The following is a 21,588-nucleotide window of genomic DNA, read 5'->3' on the forward strand; positions in this document are numbered from 1 at the left end:
ATAAATGTGTGTTCAAATGCATGGGCGCTCAATTAAATCATGTATTTGTAGTTGTAATTTTATGAGGACTTGTTTTTTCCACTCGGTTTTTGTACGGGTTTGAAACATTTTTTTATGTTTGTAACAGTTTTGTAATTTTTGTAATAGTTGTGTGTTGAATAAATTATTTCCTTTGGCCCAAGGGCACGGCTGCATGCTGCAGAGTGCAGGCCATTTGCAACAGTTGCACGGGCGATTTGCATGCTGCATGCAGAGTTCAAAACACCATGCACGGCGGCAGCTTGGCCTGACATCCATCCATCCACGCGGAGTGCATGCAGAGTTCAGTCTTTTTTTATCCTCTCAACTGCCGTCCATCATGAGGCCTGACACATGTATAGATTTCAACACAAATTTGACACAAATTGAGCAGAAATTTTGGCACCCAATTTTGAGATCTAAACACAGCCATTGTAGCGTAGTAGCATTGGTATGGTTCCTGTTGGGCGGCGGACCGTAGGACGGTAGGAGCCTAGGAGCGGGGCAGGGCATTCACCTGACGGTCACAGCACCCCCATCTGCTACAGTGCAGCTAGGTGACTCCAGGCTAGAGCCTAGCAGTAGCGACGACCTCCACTCGACGCGAGCGAAGAGGCGCGCGGGCGCGTCCATTTATTTGGTTCACGGACGCTGGGTGTTCGCTGGCGCCCAGGCGCAGAGGCGACAGGCCAGACGCCTTTGCCGCCCTGGCCCGGCGCGGCACGGCGCGGCTCTGGAGTCTGGTGGATCTGCCCGCCCGCCCGCCCGCCCGCCCGCCCATCCCGTGGTGGCGAGAGAGGACGCCGACCCGGCGATGACGGGACGGGACGGGACGGGGCAGGAGGCGCGCGCGGCCGGCATCCCGCCTGACAGCGGGGGTGGCGAAAGGTATCCGGTACGGACGGCCGCGATGGAGTCCTCCTGTTGGAGTACGGGGCTTGAGGTGGTTACGCGGTTGGACCGAGCCGGCGGTAGGAGAAAGGGAATCCGGGCGGCCTGCCGGTTGGGGGAGCTGACCCGTCGTCGCCTTTGTCCTGGGCACACGAGGGAGCCCAGGACGTGGTTGACCTTGCCTTTCTTTTTTTTCCCTGAGCGACAGCAGGAGCAGGCTGCAGACGGTAGTTGTTGGAGTAGTGGTAGGGTGGTGGTGACATAATTTATGAGTGCCGCTACCGTGTCACCATCATCTTTCTCTTATTTTTGAGTTTCGGCTTCGATTCCTCCCTGCTTATATAATGAGCGTAGTAATTCATATACTCCTTTCGTCCAAAAAAACTAAGTCAGTCTATGATTCAAAATATTCAAAAAATAAATCATCCTATCCTATTTAGAAATTTTGTAAGCAAGAATCAATTAGTACTAAATATAGATAATAAATAGAAACAACTATGATTAATTTGTCATAGTATTTCTAAGATGATTTTATGTTTTAGATGGATCTTTTTTTAGGGCTAATTTTTTAGACGGATCGCTCAACCGCTACTGGGAGTGCTCGCGGCAGGGAATCTAGCGCGATCCGTCACGCACAACAGAAACCAGATGCAGGGAATCCAACGGCCACTCATTTCATCTTCAGCGCCTCGGGTTGTTTGGTTTTATGGACTAAACTTTAGTTCATATCACATCAAAGAAAATTTTAGTATTTAAAAATATTATATAAAAATTAATTATAAAACTAACTATAGAATCCTGAGGCTAAATTGCGAGACGAATCTAATGAGATATATTAATCCATGGTTAGTGCATGGTTAATGTAGCATCAATATAGCAAATTATGGATTAATTAGACTCATTAGATTCGTCTCGTGAATTAGCACTCAGCTTTAAAAAAATATAAACAAATTTTATTTGATACTTCAAAGTAGTAAGATTTTTTTTGATTTGACAGCGAAAAGTAGTCTCTCGAAATAAACAGCGCCACCGTTCGTTCATCCGTTCGGCAGCAGCAGACGCATGCAATACATGACACGGACACAGATCTGCTGGCATGAGGCAGGGTTAACCGAACCGTCGGTAACCGGTCCGGTTTGATCGGTTACCGGTCCGGCCCGGTACCGGTTTGGTCCGGTACGAAACCGGTCCAAATTCAAAATTTAAATTTGAATTCAAAAAATGAAAAATTCCCAAAATATTCCTAAAAATACTTCAAGGTGCGACGAATCTAATGGTGTCAAATTTTCTCAAAAATTCGTTCGTTTAACATACTTTTCGGGGATTTAAAGTTAAAACAAAAAAGAAAAGGAAAAAATGAGACGGCCCATTAAGGCCCACTTGGTAAACCGATCAAACCGGCCGGTATACCGGTTATACATACGATTTTAAATTTGAATTTGAATTCAAACCGGTCAAACCGGCCGGTAAACCGGTCTAACCGGTCGGTATACCGGTACGAACCGGTTGAACTGAGTTTTTTGAATTTAAATTTGAATTTGATCGGTTTCTACCGGTAACCGGTGCAACTGGTCCGGTAAACCGGAACCGGAGCCCGGCGGTTACACGAGACTGGTCGGTTAGACGAACCTTGGCAGGAGGCACCCGGTGGCTGCTGCCGCGACGACGTCGACGGGTTGTTCGATCACCGGTCTGATGCTAAACTCGGATTTTCCTGTGGCTGTGCACGTGGTCGACGCTGTTGGCTCGCTCGCTCGCTCGTAGAGTCCGTTTAGTTTCCAAAAAAATTTGGGTGCTATAGCAACGGACAATATTTAACTAGTAATTAGGAGTATTAAATGTGAATAACTGATAAAACCCATTCTACAACCCCGGTGAAATTACGAGACGAATTTTTTAAACCTTATTGTATCATAATTAGACAATATCGTGCTACAGTAACCAACCTCTAATGATAGATTAATTAGTCTTAATAAATTCGTCTCGTGATTTTCCATCCATCCATATAATTAGTTTTATAATTAGTCTATATTTAATACTCCTAATTAATGGTCAAACATTGCCAAAAAAATTTGGGAACTAAACTGTCCCGTAGTACCATGATGCATCCGTCCTCCAAGACTGTTCGTGCTCGTCAGGTTGGCCGTGCTGCTGCTGCTGATGATGCTGGTGGTGGGCGCATAGTTTTTTGCTGGATTTGGGAGGAAGGGGAAGGAGGAGGACGGCAGGTCAGCCAACAGGTGGGGGGCAGCAGGATCGCAACACGGCAGCTGACGAGAGGGCCCAGATGCCCCCCGCCCCACGGCCCCCACCCGTACTGATTCGACGCCGTGTCCCGTGTCCCGTGTCCGGTGCCTTTCTTCTTCTTTTTTCTTGCTTTCCGTCCGCTCTTTCGGCACGTTGGGTCGCGAAAGGCAGGCACGGAGCAGCAGCAGCGCCGGACCCGATTTAATTCTCCTATTGGCGTGAGGGGAGAGGAGTGGAACACCACCACCACGGGTTGAGGTTGAGGAGGACCTGCGGGCGGAATGGCGGATAGATCTGATTGGGGCGGCATCCACGCGCTTCACTGGCGAGCTGAAACTACAAAAATGTGGCTTCATTCGGTTTTATTAGGAGGAAACTATTTCGCTAAATATTTTTTAAAATAATTTTAGCTTCGTCAGAAAAGCTGCTTCACCAATTGTTTTAAAAGAAGCTGAAGCTATGTCAAACCGGGTCTTACATTTCAGTGTGGAGAGAATTTATCTATTATCTTATTATTTGGCCAACAAATGAAGCTTCCACGTTCGCTCTCAATGCCTAGAAATTCTCACAATAATCGGAGAAAAATAGAAAAATAAAAATTACCCACCACTGTCATTACGATAAAAATTAGCCTAAAATACCCATGTGTCTAATTAAAAATCACCCACCAATGCTATTATGAAAAAATAAATATAAAATATCATTTAGCTATGTATCAATTACAAATATATATTAATAATAATAATTAAAACTAACAACAATCAATCAAAATAAAATGAAAATAAGAATAATTATCTGCATAATATTATTAAAGCTCGAGAAATTAAATTGTTATTATAGGTAGATCATAGTTGAATTGTTTTAATCAATAATAAGATATAATTTATGATAATGAACAGGATGATGTATGGTAAAGAAAATAGTATAATCTTTAAGTAAGAATACAATAACATGCAAATTTTTAAATTTTTAATACTAGCCGCGCAAATGCGCGGTATGTTCAGGGGAGGGGCGGACATGGCCGGCCGAAATCCGGCGCGGCGAGTGAGGATAGGGGAAGGGTTTCACGGAGGTTAGGGAAATCGATTTTGGGGTCTAGCTTGGGAGGAGGAGGGTCGGAAAGGGGAGCTCCACGGCGAGCTGGAGGACGGCGGCGGCAATGTGTAAGGATCACCGGGGTGTCCGACCCTAGAGGGAGAGGGGGTGAATATGGTCGCTAATTCGCTTTTTAACCTAGGGCTCAAACTACTTGCATAAGATAAACCTAACACGTCCTACACATACTAGTTATGACTAAGGTTTATCTATACTACTCTCTACTTACCCCAAAAGACTTCCAACCTATAGCCAATCCTAATCAAACTAATTAGGAAAGTGAAGGTACGCAAGATAGAGTAAATACGGAAACGTAATACGGTAAGTAAAGAGGTAAGGGCAAGAGGGATGCAAACTCCCGAGTAGACACGGTTATGTAACTTGGTTCGGCACAAATGCTTACGTCCACAGGACACCGAGGCTCTTCCGATCACCGTCTTGCACTAGGCCACCAAGGCGCACCGGCAAGTAAAGCCAAGTGCCCACAAAACACCGAGTCTCGTGCACCGCCACCGTCTCTCTCGGTCACCCGGCCGAAATCCACTACGGAGCTTCTCCACCAAGGAGGGGTCTCCTCTTCCCCCGTACAAAGTGTCGGCACCGCTGCACACCAAGTCGGAGGGTCGTCGACGGGAATGATTTGCTTGACTCGGCAAGACTTCTCTTAAGCTAGCTCTCTCAAGAAATAAGCCTATACAAGTGCACAAAGCACTCTCTCAAAGCTTCTCACAAGCTATATATAGCACTAATCACTTCTAAGATGGTTGGTGATGGATCTTTGCTTGGGCAACACTTTCTTCAGCTCTTGAGGCTTCCAACCATGTGTGACAACCGGCCTTGGGGGTATATATAGCCCACACACCCCAAAAGAGCCGTTGGAAAAGTGGCTGACAAAAAGCGCAAACACCGGTTAATCCGATGATTCACTTTGTGTCATCACCGGTTTAACCGGTGAACATCTTTTTCCAACTAGCCGTTATACTTCAACGACTACCTTAATCAACCAACGTAATTGACCGGTGAATGTAACTTCATCGTCGGTTTAACCGGTGAATGTAGCTGTCCCAGAATTCCCAAAAAACCTACTCTCTGGACAACTACACCAATGTAATTGACCGGTGATTTATCAGTTCAACTGGTGTATGTTTTTCCTTGGTCTTCATCTGCCAATGCACCGACGTATGTATTTTCTTTAGCGTCGGTTTAACCGGTGTATAGAAATGTTTCTGTTTATCTCTTGATGGCTTCTTGCATTGAGTCTTCGTCGGTTTCTTCAACTTTTTCTTCATGTTTTCATCCCTTGGACCTAAGGGCTGGATATAATCGTCTTTAACACACACGTTAGTCCAAGTGTTGGGTTGTCATCAAATCACCAAAACACATATTGAGGAAATATGGCAACCATGGCATGAGAGGCCATTTCCCTAAAAGGGGCCATTTTCCTTACACAATGGCGGACTGCGACTCTGTCAGCCTCACGCGGGGTGAAGCCGGCGGCGAGGGAGGACAGGAGGAAGGGCTTCACGGAGGCTAGGGGAACCGATTTTGGAGTCTAGCTTGGGAGGAGGAGGGTCGGAAAGGGGAGCTCCATGGCGAGCTGGAGGACGACGGAGGCAATGGCGGACTGCGACTCCGTCAGCCTCACGCGGGTGAAGCTGGCGGTCAGGTGCGCGGAGCGGCCGGCGCCGGCCAGCGTCGTCGGCGACCAACTGCAGCAGGAGAGAGCGCGAGGTAGAAGAAGAAGTAGCAGCTATGTCTGTACGTGCTCCGCCTCTGGAGAGTCGCGAAACGACGGAGACCGCGATGCCAAAGCATTTCCGCGCGCGCATATATGCGCGTCGAAGGGGTAGAATTTGCCAAGTTCCTAAAAATACCAAGTTGGTTGCCAAACTGTTGGAGGCTATTTTTTCTTATTTTGTCAAATTTTCTAGGATGCCAACCTCATTTAGTAAACTCTTGGAGATGCTCTAAGGCTGAATGTAGTGATCCTATTCCCTAGTTTCTAAAAGAATGCAACTCTCATTCTGAGAAATCAAACAATTTCAAATCTGATGAAATTTATATAAAAAAATTACTAACATCTGTGTCTCTAAATAGATCAAATTTTAAAAATATATTACATAATTAATATAATAATACGTATTTTGTAATATAAATATTAATACTATTTTATATAAACTCGATCAAATTTGAAGTTATTTGACTGCTCGAGGAGCGAAGAATGGAGTGTACCTAAAATTTAACACATGCTCTGAGAAAATATATCTTAATGAACAGGAATGGAGTGTACCTAAAATTTAATCTAGAGTATTCTTAATTTAGTCCAAAGAGAGTGTGAAGAGTCAGAGCCACAAGCGCAACAATATGAATGGAGCAATTAACCGGCGACCAAAGTCTACCACAACCGAATAAAAGTTTGTCGCATCGAGCACGCGAGTATGGTGTTTGAGGCACACATGGAAATACACCACAATTGTATGCAGCCATGGACCCGAAATCTTTCCACAGCGCTTAAACATATTATTATATACATACCGCGGCCCACGCGTGAGCATTGTGTTGTTCGGTGGACCAGTAAATAATCCATATTCCGATTGACACGGCTCCTGATTAAAATCAAGTGCTCCCCGCGGAAAGGGACGCGAAAGGCATCTGCTTGCTTGCGGAACCCAAAGACCGGACCAGCGCGGGGTCGACGCTGAATCGTTCACACCCGGAGTAGTCATCACGCCGACCGGACGACGACACGGTCAGCACTCCGAGCCGAGACTGGGGCTCGTCATCGGGCAGGCCACAGACAGCGAATCTGTTGCTGCCTGGCCCCGCTCTCCCGTTCCCTTCTCCCTTTTCGACGGGGGCAGGGCAAGGGCGGTGCCTGCCTGCCTCCGGTTCACACGGCGGCGGAGGAGGAGGGCACGGGGACGAGATACCGGAGGCGGCCAAAACTGTGGTCGTCGTCCGCGGCCGCCCACGGAGCAGGAGAGGATTAAGGGGGGAATCTTTCTTTTTCGGGCTAAGCATAAGGAGCTTGCCTGCCTAATGTCCCCATCATGTCATTCCCTTGTGCCAAATGTTGTTGCAACGCCTTTTCAACCGATCGACCCAACAACCCGTGCGTGCAGCTGGAGTGGGTTGGAGTGGTGATAGAGAGATGGTGGTACGGTTTCTTTACAGAATTTAAGATAAGGAGCTAGCAGCAGCAGCTTCTTTTGGATCGGCACTAATAGTACACTGCATCAGTTTTTCTTTTCCTCCTCCTCTTTCCCATGCAGCAAGCACCGGTCCTGGAATGATACAATGCGGTTAGTCCACGACGACTCAATTAGCGCCTAGCGGTGGAGTAGGTAGCCTAGTAGTTGGCTGGAGCTGCTAGCAGGCGATGGCGTGGCGGAGCGTTGGGTTGCCACGCACGCAGCGGGCGGCCGGCTGCAGGATAAAGGTCGCCAAGGGCCCCCTCTCCCCGGTACATCTCATCATTCATGCGTGACGCACCGACGGATCGAGACGGAACCCACCGCACAACCAAGTGGAGCTAGCGGAGGGAGTTGGTGCGTATGCAGGCTTTGCGCTACTGGTACTGCTAATATGGACTCGATCGTACTGTTCTGCTTTCCTCATCTTTTTTCGGAACGAAAGGATAAAGTACTCCCATATGGGTTTTTTTTTTTGAAAGAAGCTCCCATATGGGTAGTACTGCATTTGTTGGTGAGGAAGCGACGATGAGGGCAGAGTGAGCAGGGGACCTGGATGGACCGCCCCCACAGCAGGCAGTGCTCATCGCTTCATCAGTGGGTGTGAGGTTGCTGTTTGCCATCTCGATCTTTCTCGACGAGCACTCGAGCCGAGGAAAGCAAAGCAGGGACACGACATCTGCGTTTTCTCGCTCTCCCTTTTTTTAATCGATATCGAGGCAGGATCTGCAACTGATCGATCTGCCCGCTGCCACGGCTGCCTGCCATGCTTATCCAGCTCACGGATGCGAGTGGGTTCGGTCTGCGTTCACCAGTCCGCAGAGGGGTCGCGAGACAAGATCGGCGGGGCGGGGCGGGGCGGCGCGGACGTGTCCGCCATGCCGCGCCCGGCTGATCCGATCCGGCAGCGGCGGCGGCAGAGCATCACCAATCCGCTGATGCAGCCTGCTGCTGTTTGCGGGGTTCAGACACTTGAGAGGGGAAACGGCAATTGCACGCTGCAGAGTAGTACTAGGGGCGTGTTTGGTTTGAAGTAGCACAAGTAGTATAAAAATTTTGATCAATAATTAGGATATTAAATAAAGGCAATTTACAAAATTAACTCTATAACTCTACGCTACTTCGCGAGACGAACCTAATGAGGCATTTGACCGCACGATTAGATGATGGTTACTATAGCCAATTATCGATTAATTACTATTATTAGATTCGTCGTGAAAAGTTACACCCATCCGTGAAAAGGTTTTGCAAATAAACTTCGTTTAGTACTCCTTGCATCTTGCATGTTTGATTTTTTTATCAGGAATCGTGTGCGATAGGTATGATAGGGAAACCAAACAGGGCCCTAGCTACTGTACTGCTGGTCATCCAGCTTAGCAGGAGATTAGTAAACAAAGCACCACGTCGATGCTTACAAATCACTCTCTAATACTACTGTACTGCTTCTACTACTCGGCTCTAGGTAACGAACCGTGCGCCCACAGACAAGTGGGGCCCCTTTCCTCCCTTTCCTGTCCTAGCTCACGCGCATTACCCATATCCGTCCATCTGTAATCCGCTCCTTGCCTTGTCTGTGCTCGTGATGCGAGCGAGGATCGAAGAAGAATCCAAAGATTCGGGGTCCAAGGTGCACGAGCCGTTCCTTTCCCGGCCGGAGAACCCAACCGCTGCTGGGCGGCTGGCTAGTTGGTGGATGACGGAGTCGCCGCTGCTGTTCTCATCGCCGTTCCGTTTAGCAATTTGGCCCCGTGCTTTGCTTTCCTTCCGGGCCCAGAAGCCAGATCCAAATGATTATCCATATCAAGCCCGTGACGCAGGACTCCAGGAGCAGCGACGCGTCGTCGCCAACCTCAGGCCTTATCCGTAAATTCTGTAAATACAAAAAAAAAAAGTTACATCGAATATTTCGACACATGCATGGAATATTAAATAAAGTCTATTTAAATTTTTTTACATGAATGGGATGTAAATCGCGAGACGAATCTAATGAGCCTACTTAATTTATGATTTACAACAGTGATGCTACAGTAACCATCTACTAATTATGCATTAATCATAGATTAATTAGCATCATTAGATTCGTCTCGCGATTTATAACCCATCTATACAAAAATTTTGTAAATAGACTTTATTTAGTACTTCAAATTAGTAAGATTCCAACACAAAAATTTTACATGTAAAAAACTAAACACAGCCTCAACCAAACTGGTGACTAGTGACTGGTCCCTCCCTCCTCCGCGCCGCCACTCTTCTCCTCCTCCTCTGCTTTCCATCCTTTCCGTTTCCGGGCATCTGCGCCGCTGACGTGGACAGCCGCGCGCAGCCGCAGCCACTCATGCGGCCACACGTAGCGGATGCCGGTTGACGTGGACATCAGCGGCATGCCAGCCATGCCCGCCCGCCAGCAAAAGGGTATCAGCCATGGCCAAACGAGGCGGGCGGGCCCCGCGACTCGAAGGCTCCAACAATGCCAACCGGTGGTCGTGGCATGGCATCGCCTGCAGCTGCGACTTGTGATGTAGGAGTACCAGTAGTCCAGGCGCCGCGACCACCACCGGTGCGCCCGCTTCTCCGCTTCAGGTTTGTTGATTCCGGGACGATCCGCCGCTACCGGTGGAGTGGAGTGGATCGGGTCCCCATTCCTGGCCTTTTCTTTCCTTTCCCTTTTCTAGCGGAGGATCATCGGCTGCCGCACGGCGCGGCGCAGGGATCGGATCGGATCGGAATATCTCGGATTCGCGACTTGTGATGTAGGAGTTGCAGTACCATACTACCCGCCCACCATCCCCGTCGTCCACACACACACGCACACACATGGTGGATGCGTCGTGCACTCGTGTGGCGCTCACGGGCCGGCGACGGGAGATACCAGCCAGGCAGCGGCTGCTGCGGGGATCAACCGAGATTCGCCGGCCGGCCGGGGGTGCGTGCGTGCGTGACGAGAAGAACCGAGAAAGCGTGGCAGCATCTGTGCTGTGGTGGGCTGGCTGGTGGCACTGCTTTTCTCCCGCTTTTTCTCTTTTTTTTTTCCCCTTGATGAAGGAGGTCTCTCTCCTTTTCCCCTCGCTCTCGCCATCTCCGCGCGTGAGCTGAGCAGGTGGACGAGTTGCTCCGATCCTCACAAGGGGCACCAGACCTACCCACCTCATATCTGCCTGCCGGCTGCCGCGCCACTTGATTCGCGTGCGGAACAGTTGAAGATGTGTACTCATACTTGTTTAGTGACTTTGGTTGGGTGAACCGTATTGATACATGGCAGAATTAATTATCGCGCTTGATGCTACTCCGTACTAGTAATAGAGAAATCAATCATCGTTTGGTTGCTTGCTTCCAAGATGTGATACGCGTGCATGGATTTTTTTCCTTCTACGTGCCACTCTGGCGGGCAAGTTGTGGGTCCTTGCAGCCACGTAAGTACAACTAGAACCTTCCAATCACGGCTAGTACTGTACTAGTGGCGCCAAGCGGTCGTAGGACCCCCTGTCAACTGCTCTCGCCCGTCGGGCCGGTCCGAATGGGTCCGATTCAGCCTTTTTTTTTTTGTCTTGATGGTGGGGACGCGTCCGGTGGTGTGCAGTACTGTACTCTTGGTCCAATCGCAAATACTCCTACTACTGACGTGTCCCGTGCGGCTTTATTATCCAAATCCGAAAAGATATAGTATTAACATGCTACTGTAGAACCGTGGGATATACCACTATAGACCTTCTTTGGTTAGGGGGTGAAAATGTTTTTATGAAAACTTTTTCCCTTTGATCACTAATTAGAGATATTAAATGAAGTCTAATTACAAAACAATCTTTATAATTATGGTACTGTAGCATATGTTGTAACTAATAAGGCCTTTGACCGGATGATTGGAGGATGATTAGGGACGGTTACTGTAGCATCACTGTAGCCAATCACGGTGGGACTTGGCTCATTAGATTCGCCTCGAAAAGTTACAACATCTGTGAAAAGATTTCGTAAATAAATTTCGTTTAGTACTCTATGCATATATTTGTTTTTTTATAAAAAAAAATTGAGGGTGTGAATCAAACATGGCCATAGATAAAGTGTACAACAAGTACTCCGCCTAAAAAACTGCGGCGCGCAACTTTTTTTTTCTTAGCAGAGAACAAATAAAAGCGAATCTATTCGGAGACAAAAACAAAAGGGAGCTAGTTTTGGTCACACAAGTCATCATATACGTATGTACTACTCCATCCTTAAAAGAGTGCAACTCTTGTCTCTCAAGAGTTAAACAATTTTAAATTTATCAAAATTAATAAGAAATAGTACTAATATTGATGTTACAAAATAAGTATAATTAGATCAATCATGTACAATAATATATTTTTATACTTAAATCTATTCAGAGATATGAATATTACTAATTTTTTGTATAAATTTGATATCATTTGACTTCTCCCGAAATGAAAATTACATTCCTTTAGGTTTGGATGGCTCTGAAAAAAATTTCATGAAAATTTTGCGCCACTTTGATCACTAATTAAATGTATTAAATAAATCTAATTGCAAAACAATCTCCACAACTATAGTACTGTAGCATGTACTGTAGCTAATGAGGCCTTTAATCGCATGATTAGAAGATGATTAGAGGAAGATTATTGTAACATTACCATTGCAAATCATGAATTAATTAAGTTCATTATATTCGTCGCGCTAAACTGCACTCATATATGAAAATGTTTTGCAAATTGCTTTCATTTAGTGCCCCATATAATGAAGATTCTCTAGGTGAAAAAAATTTCAAGGTCCCAACCAAACACGGCCGCAGTAGCAATCAGCTTACCTGCTCTTCTCAGGCTTGACGAAGGGACTTCAATCTGGAAGGTTCTACCAGTAGGTGCGAGCCACGAATCCGTCCACCCCAACCGTGGACTGGCCAAAGACCAGTCTGCATCCATCAGGCGTCGGTCGTGCAGACAATAATGCAATGCACGAGACGGCGAAACGGGTCGCCGACGCGCCGACGCCGCGGAGTCGCTGGACAATTTCTTAGTAACAAGGCCTAGCCGATCGGCGGCGACGGCCGTAACGTTCCGGGGTCGGAGCTGGAGTGCTGGACAACTCGCCGGTCGTCGACGAGGCAGACCGCGCGCGAGGATATCTGTCTATCCGATCCGCTGGGCTCTTTCCGAGTTCCGACCGTGGAAACCCGCGGCGCGCCGCGCTTCACGCTGCGTGGTCGGCCGGCGACGCAAGCTGACGGCACGCCCTCGTCTTCGAACCCTTTTGAACCCAACCGGCTCCGATGGACAAGGGAGTTGTGAAGTTAAAAAAACAAAAACAGAGCATGGGACGGACAGCCAATCAAACAGTCCAGAACGGCTGGAGAGGCATGCATCGGCAGCCGCGTAAAAGCACATTTAGTACAGGTAGAGGTAGTACAAGTAGCTTGGATCCGAGGCAGGACCTCTCACACTCCCGCGTACTTGCAGTATAGATCAATTAATAAAGTTTGCATATGGATCGTGATATGAACATATCCCGTTTCTTAGGGATAGCTTGGCTACATGCAAGGTTCAATGCAACACCAACGACAATGGATTATATGATTGAGGCTCATTCTACACTCAAGTCTGTATGTGAAGGAGAAGAACCAAGATGAAGGATGACCCCGAAGCCTAGTTATTACTTTCATTTTTTTCATGTCACGAATTAGCCTAGGGGGCTTGTAATGAAAATCCGTACTACAAATTCTCTAGATTTATGTAATGATTAAACCCATATTCGACTTAATATCAGATATCTACTGGGGATGAGTTCTGTATGTGATAGCGCATAATCTAGGAACTATCATGACAATACAAGGAGTCAGATTTCTCAACTCGAGAACCCGGTTCGTTTCATTAACATTAAGTTGAATGGTTGAAAATTGGAAGGATTTATGTGCATGTATGTGTTCCCAATTTGAATTATCGATTTCCGATCGTTATCGACATATTCCTAATCAAAATATATCTTTGCCACACAAAAAAACAGTAACATAGGCGGTTAGAGAATTTTCTCGACCGTTCCCGACTGCTTTTATCCTTAGGATGCAACATACTATTAGTCAGTCTTCCTAAAATAAAACTGATTATTTGGTTAATTATTGATTTCTGAGCCCAAAAAATATCTATAGAGAACCTGGAATTTTACAATTACTTATAATTTTTACAAGATGCCTAGAAGAACGATTGATTATAAAAGTTTCCATAAAAATCATCTCGTTTGCTCGCAAGTCTAAGGGGTTGGATCAAATCACTGCTGATCCAAACAAGACACTGGCCATTTTTGACGCATACACTATTACCGAAGTTCGACTTTCGTTGATCTATATAAAACCGGATGTCCATTTTTTTTGCACCCTAGGCAGTTGAGAGTTTTGGACGGTGGTGTTGACCTACACGTCGCCCATCCTACGACATGCCGTCATGTCAGCCACGACAAGTTCAGGGGTTCAAATGGACTTTTATCAAAAAAATACAAACATTTTCTTGCAAACCAGACCCAATAACCCACTTCACTGAACCAGCCAGTATGTAGTAAATTCACTTTTTGTTTTTCCACAAACACATGGGATCCATATATGACATGCTCAGATCTAATTTCCAAGCATATTCATTTGCTGGTGTTCGGATGAAAGCATGCGAAGCCACATGGGGAATGCTGCGGTGTGAATAAACTTATACATGATGAAGCATTAAACGGGGAACAGGTGAAATTTGTGCGAACACAACAGAGGCGAAGTTCTATGCTGTTTGTTCAATGTACTCAAGAAACATGATGCCATTGTACGAACATGGAAACCCCAACAAGCATTGGAGAATTTAATTCAGTATTGCAAAGGCACTCCCTTGGGATTAATTGACATGTGACTGATGCCTCAGGCAAAAGGACTTGATCCTTTCAAGTCCTTGCTTCAGTTTTGCTGGATCCGAAGCAAAGGTTATGCGCAGCCAGTTCTCAATGCCTAAGGCAGTCCCTGCAAATCAGCAAGAAATGTTTGTGGTGCCCACAAAATGAAGAACGGTGCACTTGCCTTCTTTAGTTAAAATTGAGAATATTACTACATGGGGACCTATGAAAATATGTCATCTTGGAGCCTCAATCTAAGAAATTAGTGCCCGGTGTTATTTTACACATACTTTTTGCTAGCAGTGCTCTAGACCCAGCAAGTACTTGGTTACTGATCAATCAAGTACTGATTATCTTTTTTTTTATAACATTCTCAATGAGTGGCATAATTATGCAGATCAATAGTCTACACAATATACTCTGAAAATATGCATGCTTTTGATACTTTGATGTTATCACTTTGAAATTAATAGAAGTTCCCTTTTCCGAAAAAAGATGTAAAAAGAACTATTAGCCGTCCTGCTACCACATACCAGGCAACACCATGACTGATTCCTCCTTTGCCAACTTTCTACAGAAATCGACGTCATCACTAATGTCTGACAACTGTGATATGTCTAGTTTCACCTGCAGAATAGGTTGTCAGCCTATTTTTCTTTCAAGCAATGTAAAAAGGTACTTCTATTTGTCTTACCATCATAAAAAATGATCCTTCTGCTTTGCAGGGACAGGTAATACACTTGATTTCCTTTATTTCGCTGTAGCATATTTCTGCGCACTCCTTTAACAACCTGATAATCTTGCTAAAGAACTCATCATGTGTGTTCTTCATAATATGAGGAATAGATCCCTGATGAATTTACATCATTTTTTTAGTTTTTAACCTATCATAAACTTGTATTTTAAAATAGTCACCTGGCAACTGTTTTTAAATAACCTTTTTGGCCAAGCCATGACTAGCTTGGCAAGACAACACTACAATATGAAACAACAATACACAAAGGCTCCTTGTCACACCACTCAACACCTAGTAGGTAGCGTGCCACGTCATGTTATTTTATTGCGAGGCATGGCAGTATTGTGTTGTCTTGCCATGCTGCTCATTCACCAATAATGGATCAGAAATGAAATAAAACTGAATCTACCCGACAACATAGACAATGGAACATTTAAATCGTAGAAATAATGAGAATACACTATTGTGACTACTGAAACTGACAAGGTTCCTAATAATGCTTTAGTAAGAATATGAACCTGCCGAAGAAGTAAAACCTGGGCATAGTGAATTATATGATTGATCCCTAAAAAATCAGATGCCTAAGGCAGCGAGCCAAGAAGTAAGATTGAAAACAAGTTGAGATGTAAATGGCAGATATACAAATTCGTTCTGGTAACCTAACAGAAACTTGGTAAGTAAAACATTAAGAAAAAGAAAGCACCCGACATTGAGCAGAATTGGACTTAAATCTTATCAATTGGGATGCACACATGGTCACACAGCACACACTAATCTAAGCTTAATTCCTAAGAGAGTTTAGTACAATGCAACAAATTGCGGTGAAAATTTTTCTCTATTTTCCTTGCGGTAAGATGAGCTCAAATTTTGCCTAGGTCAGATTGACCACCACAAGTTGGCAAATGTAGGAAACAGCATATGACCAGTAGATGTAATAAGATACTAATAAAGTGCAGGTATATACGATTATAGCTATGAACCAATTGGTGACTTAAAATTGTCAAATGTGCCTAGCACAAGTTTGTGTTGAAGTGAAACAAAATTAAACCCTGTCTAAATAGATTCTAAGAATATGAAATAGTAGAACTACAAATTCCTGGTATAGCCTTGCTGTTTAAAAAAAGGGCGTACCCAGTGCCGTAGGCTTCCCGCACTGTGCGGGGTCTGGGGAAGGGTTGTTTTTAAGCCCCAAGCCTTACCCACACAAATGTGCAGAGGCTGGGGCTCGAACCCGGGACCTTCCGGTTACAGACGGTAGGCTCTACCGCTGCACCAGGCCCGCCCTTCATAGCCTTGCTGTTTCAAAATAAAAAAAATATCGCTGATCTGCCACTTTACATATCTATCGAATATATTGCTAGAGCCAAGAAACGGAAAAACAAACTCTTCGAGAGCATCTAGCTGAATATAATATGGGATACATTAACCCAAAGACTAACCTGAACAAATGTTGCAGGATCTGTTGTTAGCATTTTGAAGCTTGTCAGTGAATGAAAAACCTATCATTGAGTTCAATTTAGTACAAACAGTTAGCAAAGATATTCCTAGAGTCACATGAAAACAATAACATCACACAAAAAATTAATTCTAGAAATAACACAAAAGTTTGTGCACAGATAAGCATGCACTATGTATCCAGAACCAGAAGGAGTAAAACAACTATATAAGGACTCATGGGGTTTTATTTTTACCATATTGTCAACCACTAGGATGACCTCTTCTAACTCTGACTTGCAGCTCCTTCATGCACCCAAGTGTAAGAGTTATTCTTTGAGCCATTTTGAAACTACCTCAACATGTAGATTAGTTGGCATAGAGAAATTTTTTCATAACATACATATTTGCAATCCTTTACACAGATATAGTGTTGAGTATATTTACACAGCTATAACATTCCAGCAGCAAATATACGTCATATGGGAAATATGAATTCTCTAATTCTCTAAACATAGAAACAACCTGAACTGAAAAAACAAATAATAACTATATCACGTCAGGCAACAACAAATGCCACCGACAAAATTTTATGACAAAAAAGATGTGTAAATGATTTTATGAATCACCTTGGTTTCTTTCAGAATACATTTAGGGTCACAAATTGCTATCCAGCCAAATCTCCAGCCAGGTACTGCCCATCTCTTTGATATAGCTCCAAGTGTGAGTATTGGAACAGTATCCCCAAAAACACCCATTGGCACAAAAGGAGTGCTACCATAGACAAGATGCCCATAGACCTCATCAGAAATGACTAACATACCAAGCTTGTTTGCTGTACCTGCAATCTAAGTTAGATACAGGCACATAATAAGCTCTATAACACGAATAACACAAGGCTACCTAGCATTATATAAACAACTTACTAACCTTGGACAAATGCTCGTAAGTATACACAGTGCCACAAGGGTTGTTGGGATTAGTAATCACTATTGCAACAGTATTCTCATCTGCAAGAGCTTCAACAGCTTCCAGGTCGACCTCCCAACCCCTCTCTGGAACAAGATCATAATGGCGTACTTCCATCTTATGAAACACTGCATGTGCTTCATGTTTTGGGTAACCAGGCCTTGGGAGCAATATATTGAAACCTTGTTGGCCAAGAACAGACATCACAGTCTCGATAGCTTGGGTACATCCAGAAGTGAGGAGAACATCATCAGGGGAAAGCTTGTAAGGCAAATCACACGATAAGTACTCTGCAACAGCTCTGGATTTAAGAAGAACGTAAGTATTGGCAAAGGAATACGACTTACATGTACATACAAGGAAGATTTAATAAATATTTTACTATAGATGACGGATTCACAATTTGCTGTTATGCGACAATGTGTTTCTCATGAATTAGTTCGGATGTGTGAACAAGATGGATAAAGAGGCAACATTGCAGCAGACTCTTGTGAAAAGTATATATGCAGATTGGACTCAGAATGCATTTTTGTAAGATTATAATTTAGTAGTTTTTACAAATATGTTGAAATAAAAGCTAGTGGTTACAGCTGCGCTCATGAGGACCCTGATAGATGCATCTTTGCTGTTTGTCAAGCTCATATTCAATATGTTATTACCACTATTTGTAATCATTATTGGCACATTGCTAGGACATTGACATGGTATGCAAGATGATACTTTGACTAGTAATTTCTATAAGAATTTTTACATAGTGACGATTAAATATTACATAAAACTATGAAAGTACTTTTCTTGATGAATTGAGTAAAACTGTAAAAGCTAATACGTTGTCAATCTATATAATTCTTATCGGTATGGTCAAAGTTAAAAGGAAAAGGTATGACTGAGACCTAAAAAAGAAGTACTCGTACACTATTTGTAACCATAAACGAGACTATATTCAGTTCAGAAAGATCTAGAACAACATAACGTACTCAAGCCAAGCGTCATTATTTTGCCAAGGAAGGACTGTAACAGCAAGTAACGAGACCAAGAATGGGTCTCTCTGGGCACTAACCGGCAAGCTGCGAGATTCGTGTCGCGGGACGCGTAGCCGTCGAAATCACCGGAGAGGAGGGCGGCGGCGACGGCCTCCACCGCCTCGGGAGCGGTGCGGAAGGAGAGGGACGATGAGGGGTCCCCGTGGCTGAGCGGGATCACGGGCCGCGGGCCGCGCTCGTCCAGGCAGCCGTGCAGGTCGCGGAGGTGCCTCTGGATGCTCCGCTCCCCGGCGGCCGCCACGGCCGGGTTCGGCGACGCGAAGCGCCATCTCCTGCTGCTCCCGCCGCCCTCCATCGCTGCGAGGCAGGTGCTGCTCTGCCGACTTGGCCACCGCTTCGTCCGTAGCGTCGTCTACTGATGCCGTCCGTTTTTTCTTTAATTCCGAACCAAAAGGGGTGGCGCACTGGGTGCCCTCCTGCTGTGCTGGCTTGGCCACTGCTTCAGCTGCTCACAGGTGCTGAATTTGATTCCACTTATTATAAGCTGTTTATACATGAAAAAAAATTGAAAATCTTATCCAAACGTTTTACCTTTTTTTTTGCTTACCACAAAAGCTTTTTAACACATACTCCCTCTCTTCCAAAATATAAGCCGTTTTGACTTTTTAAATTTATATATTTTATTATATACCTAGACATATATTATATCTAAGTGCATAACAAATATTATGAATTTAGAAAAATCAAAACGGCATACATTTTGGAACGGAGGAAGTAAGAATAAAGAAGAATAACATGTGCCTCGTTTCATTTCTAAGCGGCTCGACCTCACTGCATCTAATAAGCGAAAGTAATTAGGATTGTTAAATACTTAGCTTATTGGAGTACTTTTGAAAAAACTAGTTTAAGAAGCATTCGAGCATCTCAAGTAATTAGTTAAAAAACTAGCTAAATTTACTGATTTAGCTATTCTCTAAAATAGATTTGACAAGAAAAATATTAGAGTAAGGCCTTGTTTAGTTGCTTCCGTAAATTTTTTGAAATAAAATCTTTTCACATTTGAAGTATTAAATATAGACTAATCACAAAACTAATTATAGAACTCGTCTGTAAACTACGAGACGAATTTATTAAGACCAATCAATCCGCCATTAGCACATGGTTACTATAGCAATTACTGTAGCAATTTAGTGGCTAATCTTGGTCTAATTAGGCTTATTAGATTCGTCTCGTAATTTACAAATTATGCAATTAATTTTTTATTTTGTCTAGATTTAATACTTCATGCATGTAAGATTTTCATTCGATGTGATAGTTTTGGAATTTTGAATTTTGAAACTAAACCAGGCCTAATCCAACAAACTCTGTAATCGAGGCTGGATGACTAGTGAGGTAGGCTGTTGAAGACGTTTTTTTCTTTGATAATATTGAAGGCCTAATCCAACAAACTCTGTAACCCTAAACCCTAAATTGTAGCAGCTTTTCTGCCGTCCACGTGCTTCCACTAGCGAGATGAAATTACAAAAATTTGGCTTCATCCAACTTCACTAGGAAGAAGTTATTTCCCCAAATGTTTTTCAATATAGTTTTAGCTTCACCAAAAAAACTGCTTCACCAACTGTTTTAAGAGAAGCTCAAATTATGCCAAACAGAATCTTACATTTCAGCGTGGAGAGGATTTATTTTTACATTTTTACAAGTGCTACCACATGGACACATCAGCTGAATCTAGCGTGCTAGGGCCTGGAAAGGGAAATACTGCCACTAGTAGGTAGTATAACTGCAACGCACACCCCCAACGCACATTGTTGAGTATATTCATAATCCGGTTAGAGTAAATATTGGCCATGTTTGATTTGTGCTTCGCTAGAACTGTAGTAACTTTGATTGCTAATTAGGGATATTAAATGAAGGCAGTTTACAAAACCAACTCCAAAACCCCTGCGCTAGAAACCTTGAAGAATCTAATGAGACCTTTGACCGCGTGATTAGAACAGGGTTACTGTAGCATCACTGTAGCCAATTATGGATTAATTACCGTCATTAGATTAGTCGTGAAAAGTTACACTCATTCCTAAAAAAAATTTTCAAATAAATTTCGTTTAGTACTCCATACATGCAAAAAAAAATCGTGCTAGGAACTAGCACAGAGAGTCGGATTTTTCAACTCTGAGAACCCAGTTCATTTCAGAAACGTTAAGTTGAATGGTTGAACGTTGGAAGGATTTATGTGCATATAAGTGTTTCCAATTTGAATTATCGATTTCTCATCGTTATCGACATGTTTCTAACCGAAATATATCATTTCCGGCATCCCATATTTCTGATTTTGCATTCCTAACCGTCTTTCCTATCCCTGTTGCCGCAAAAAAAAAAAACAGTAACAAAGGCGGTTAGAGAATTTTCTCTACCGTCTTTTATTCTTACGGGGCATCATATAGTCCTCCTCGAAGGAGGGCTATTAGTCAGTCTTCCTAAAATAAAACTGATTATTTGGTGTTACTTATTGATTTCTGAGCTCAAAAAATAACTATAGAGAACCTGGAATTTTACAATTACTTATAATTTTTACAAGATGCCTAGAAGAACGATTGATTATAAAAGTTTCCATAAAAATCATCTCGTTTGCTCGCAAGTCTAAGGGGTTGGGTCAAATCACTGCTGATCCAAACAGGACACTGGCCATTTTTGACGCATACACTATTACCGAAGCTCGACTTTCGTTGATCTATAAAACCGGATGTCCATTTTTTTTTGCACCCTAGGCAGTTGAGAGTTTTGCACCCATCCTACGACAGACCGTCATGTCAGCCACGACAAGTTCAGGGGTTCAAATGGACATTTATCAAAAAATACAAACATTTTCTTGGAAACCAGACCCAATAACCCACTTCACTGGAGTACTGGACCAGCCAGTATGTAGCAAATTCACTTTTCGTTTTTACACAAACACATGGGATCCATATATAACATGCTCAGATCTAATTTCCAAGCATATTCATTTGCTGGTGTTCGGATGAAAGCATGCGAAGCCACACGGGGAATGCTGCGGTGTGAATAAACTTATACATGATGAAGCATTAAACGGGGAACAGGTGAAATTTGTGCGAACACAACAGAGGCGAAGTTCTATGCTGTTTGTTCAACGTACTCAAGAAACATAATGCCATTGTACGAA

General features: G+C 43.9%; 1 protein-coding gene across 1 annotated transcript; it reads right to left on the reverse strand.

The window, feature by feature from the left end:
* Positions 1 to 14,010: 14,010 nt before the first annotated feature.
* LOC120651530 (nicotianamine aminotransferase 1-like) lies at positions 14,011 to 18,845 on the reverse strand. The gene is made up of 7 exons (XM_039929028.1): positions 18,488 to 18,845; positions 17,389 to 17,728; positions 17,088 to 17,306; positions 16,464 to 16,523; positions 14,983 to 15,138; positions 14,822 to 14,915; positions 14,011 to 14,415 (listed from the first exon to the last, which is right to left on the reverse strand). The coding sequence occupies exons 1-7, from the start codon at positions 18,763 to 18,765 to the stop codon at positions 14,294 to 14,296; spliced, it is 1,269 nt and encodes a 422-aa protein (XP_039784962.1). The 5' UTR covers positions 18,766 to 18,845; the 3' UTR covers positions 14,011 to 14,293.
* Between the last annotated feature and the right edge of the window lie 2,743 nt (positions 18,846 to 21,588).

Source organism: Panicum virgatum, chromosome 9K, assembly GCF_016808335.1.
Source record: "Panicum virgatum strain AP13 chromosome 9K, P.virgatum_v5, whole genome shotgun sequence".
Lineage (NCBI taxonomy): Eukaryota > Viridiplantae > Streptophyta > Magnoliopsida > Poales > Poaceae > Panicum > Panicum virgatum.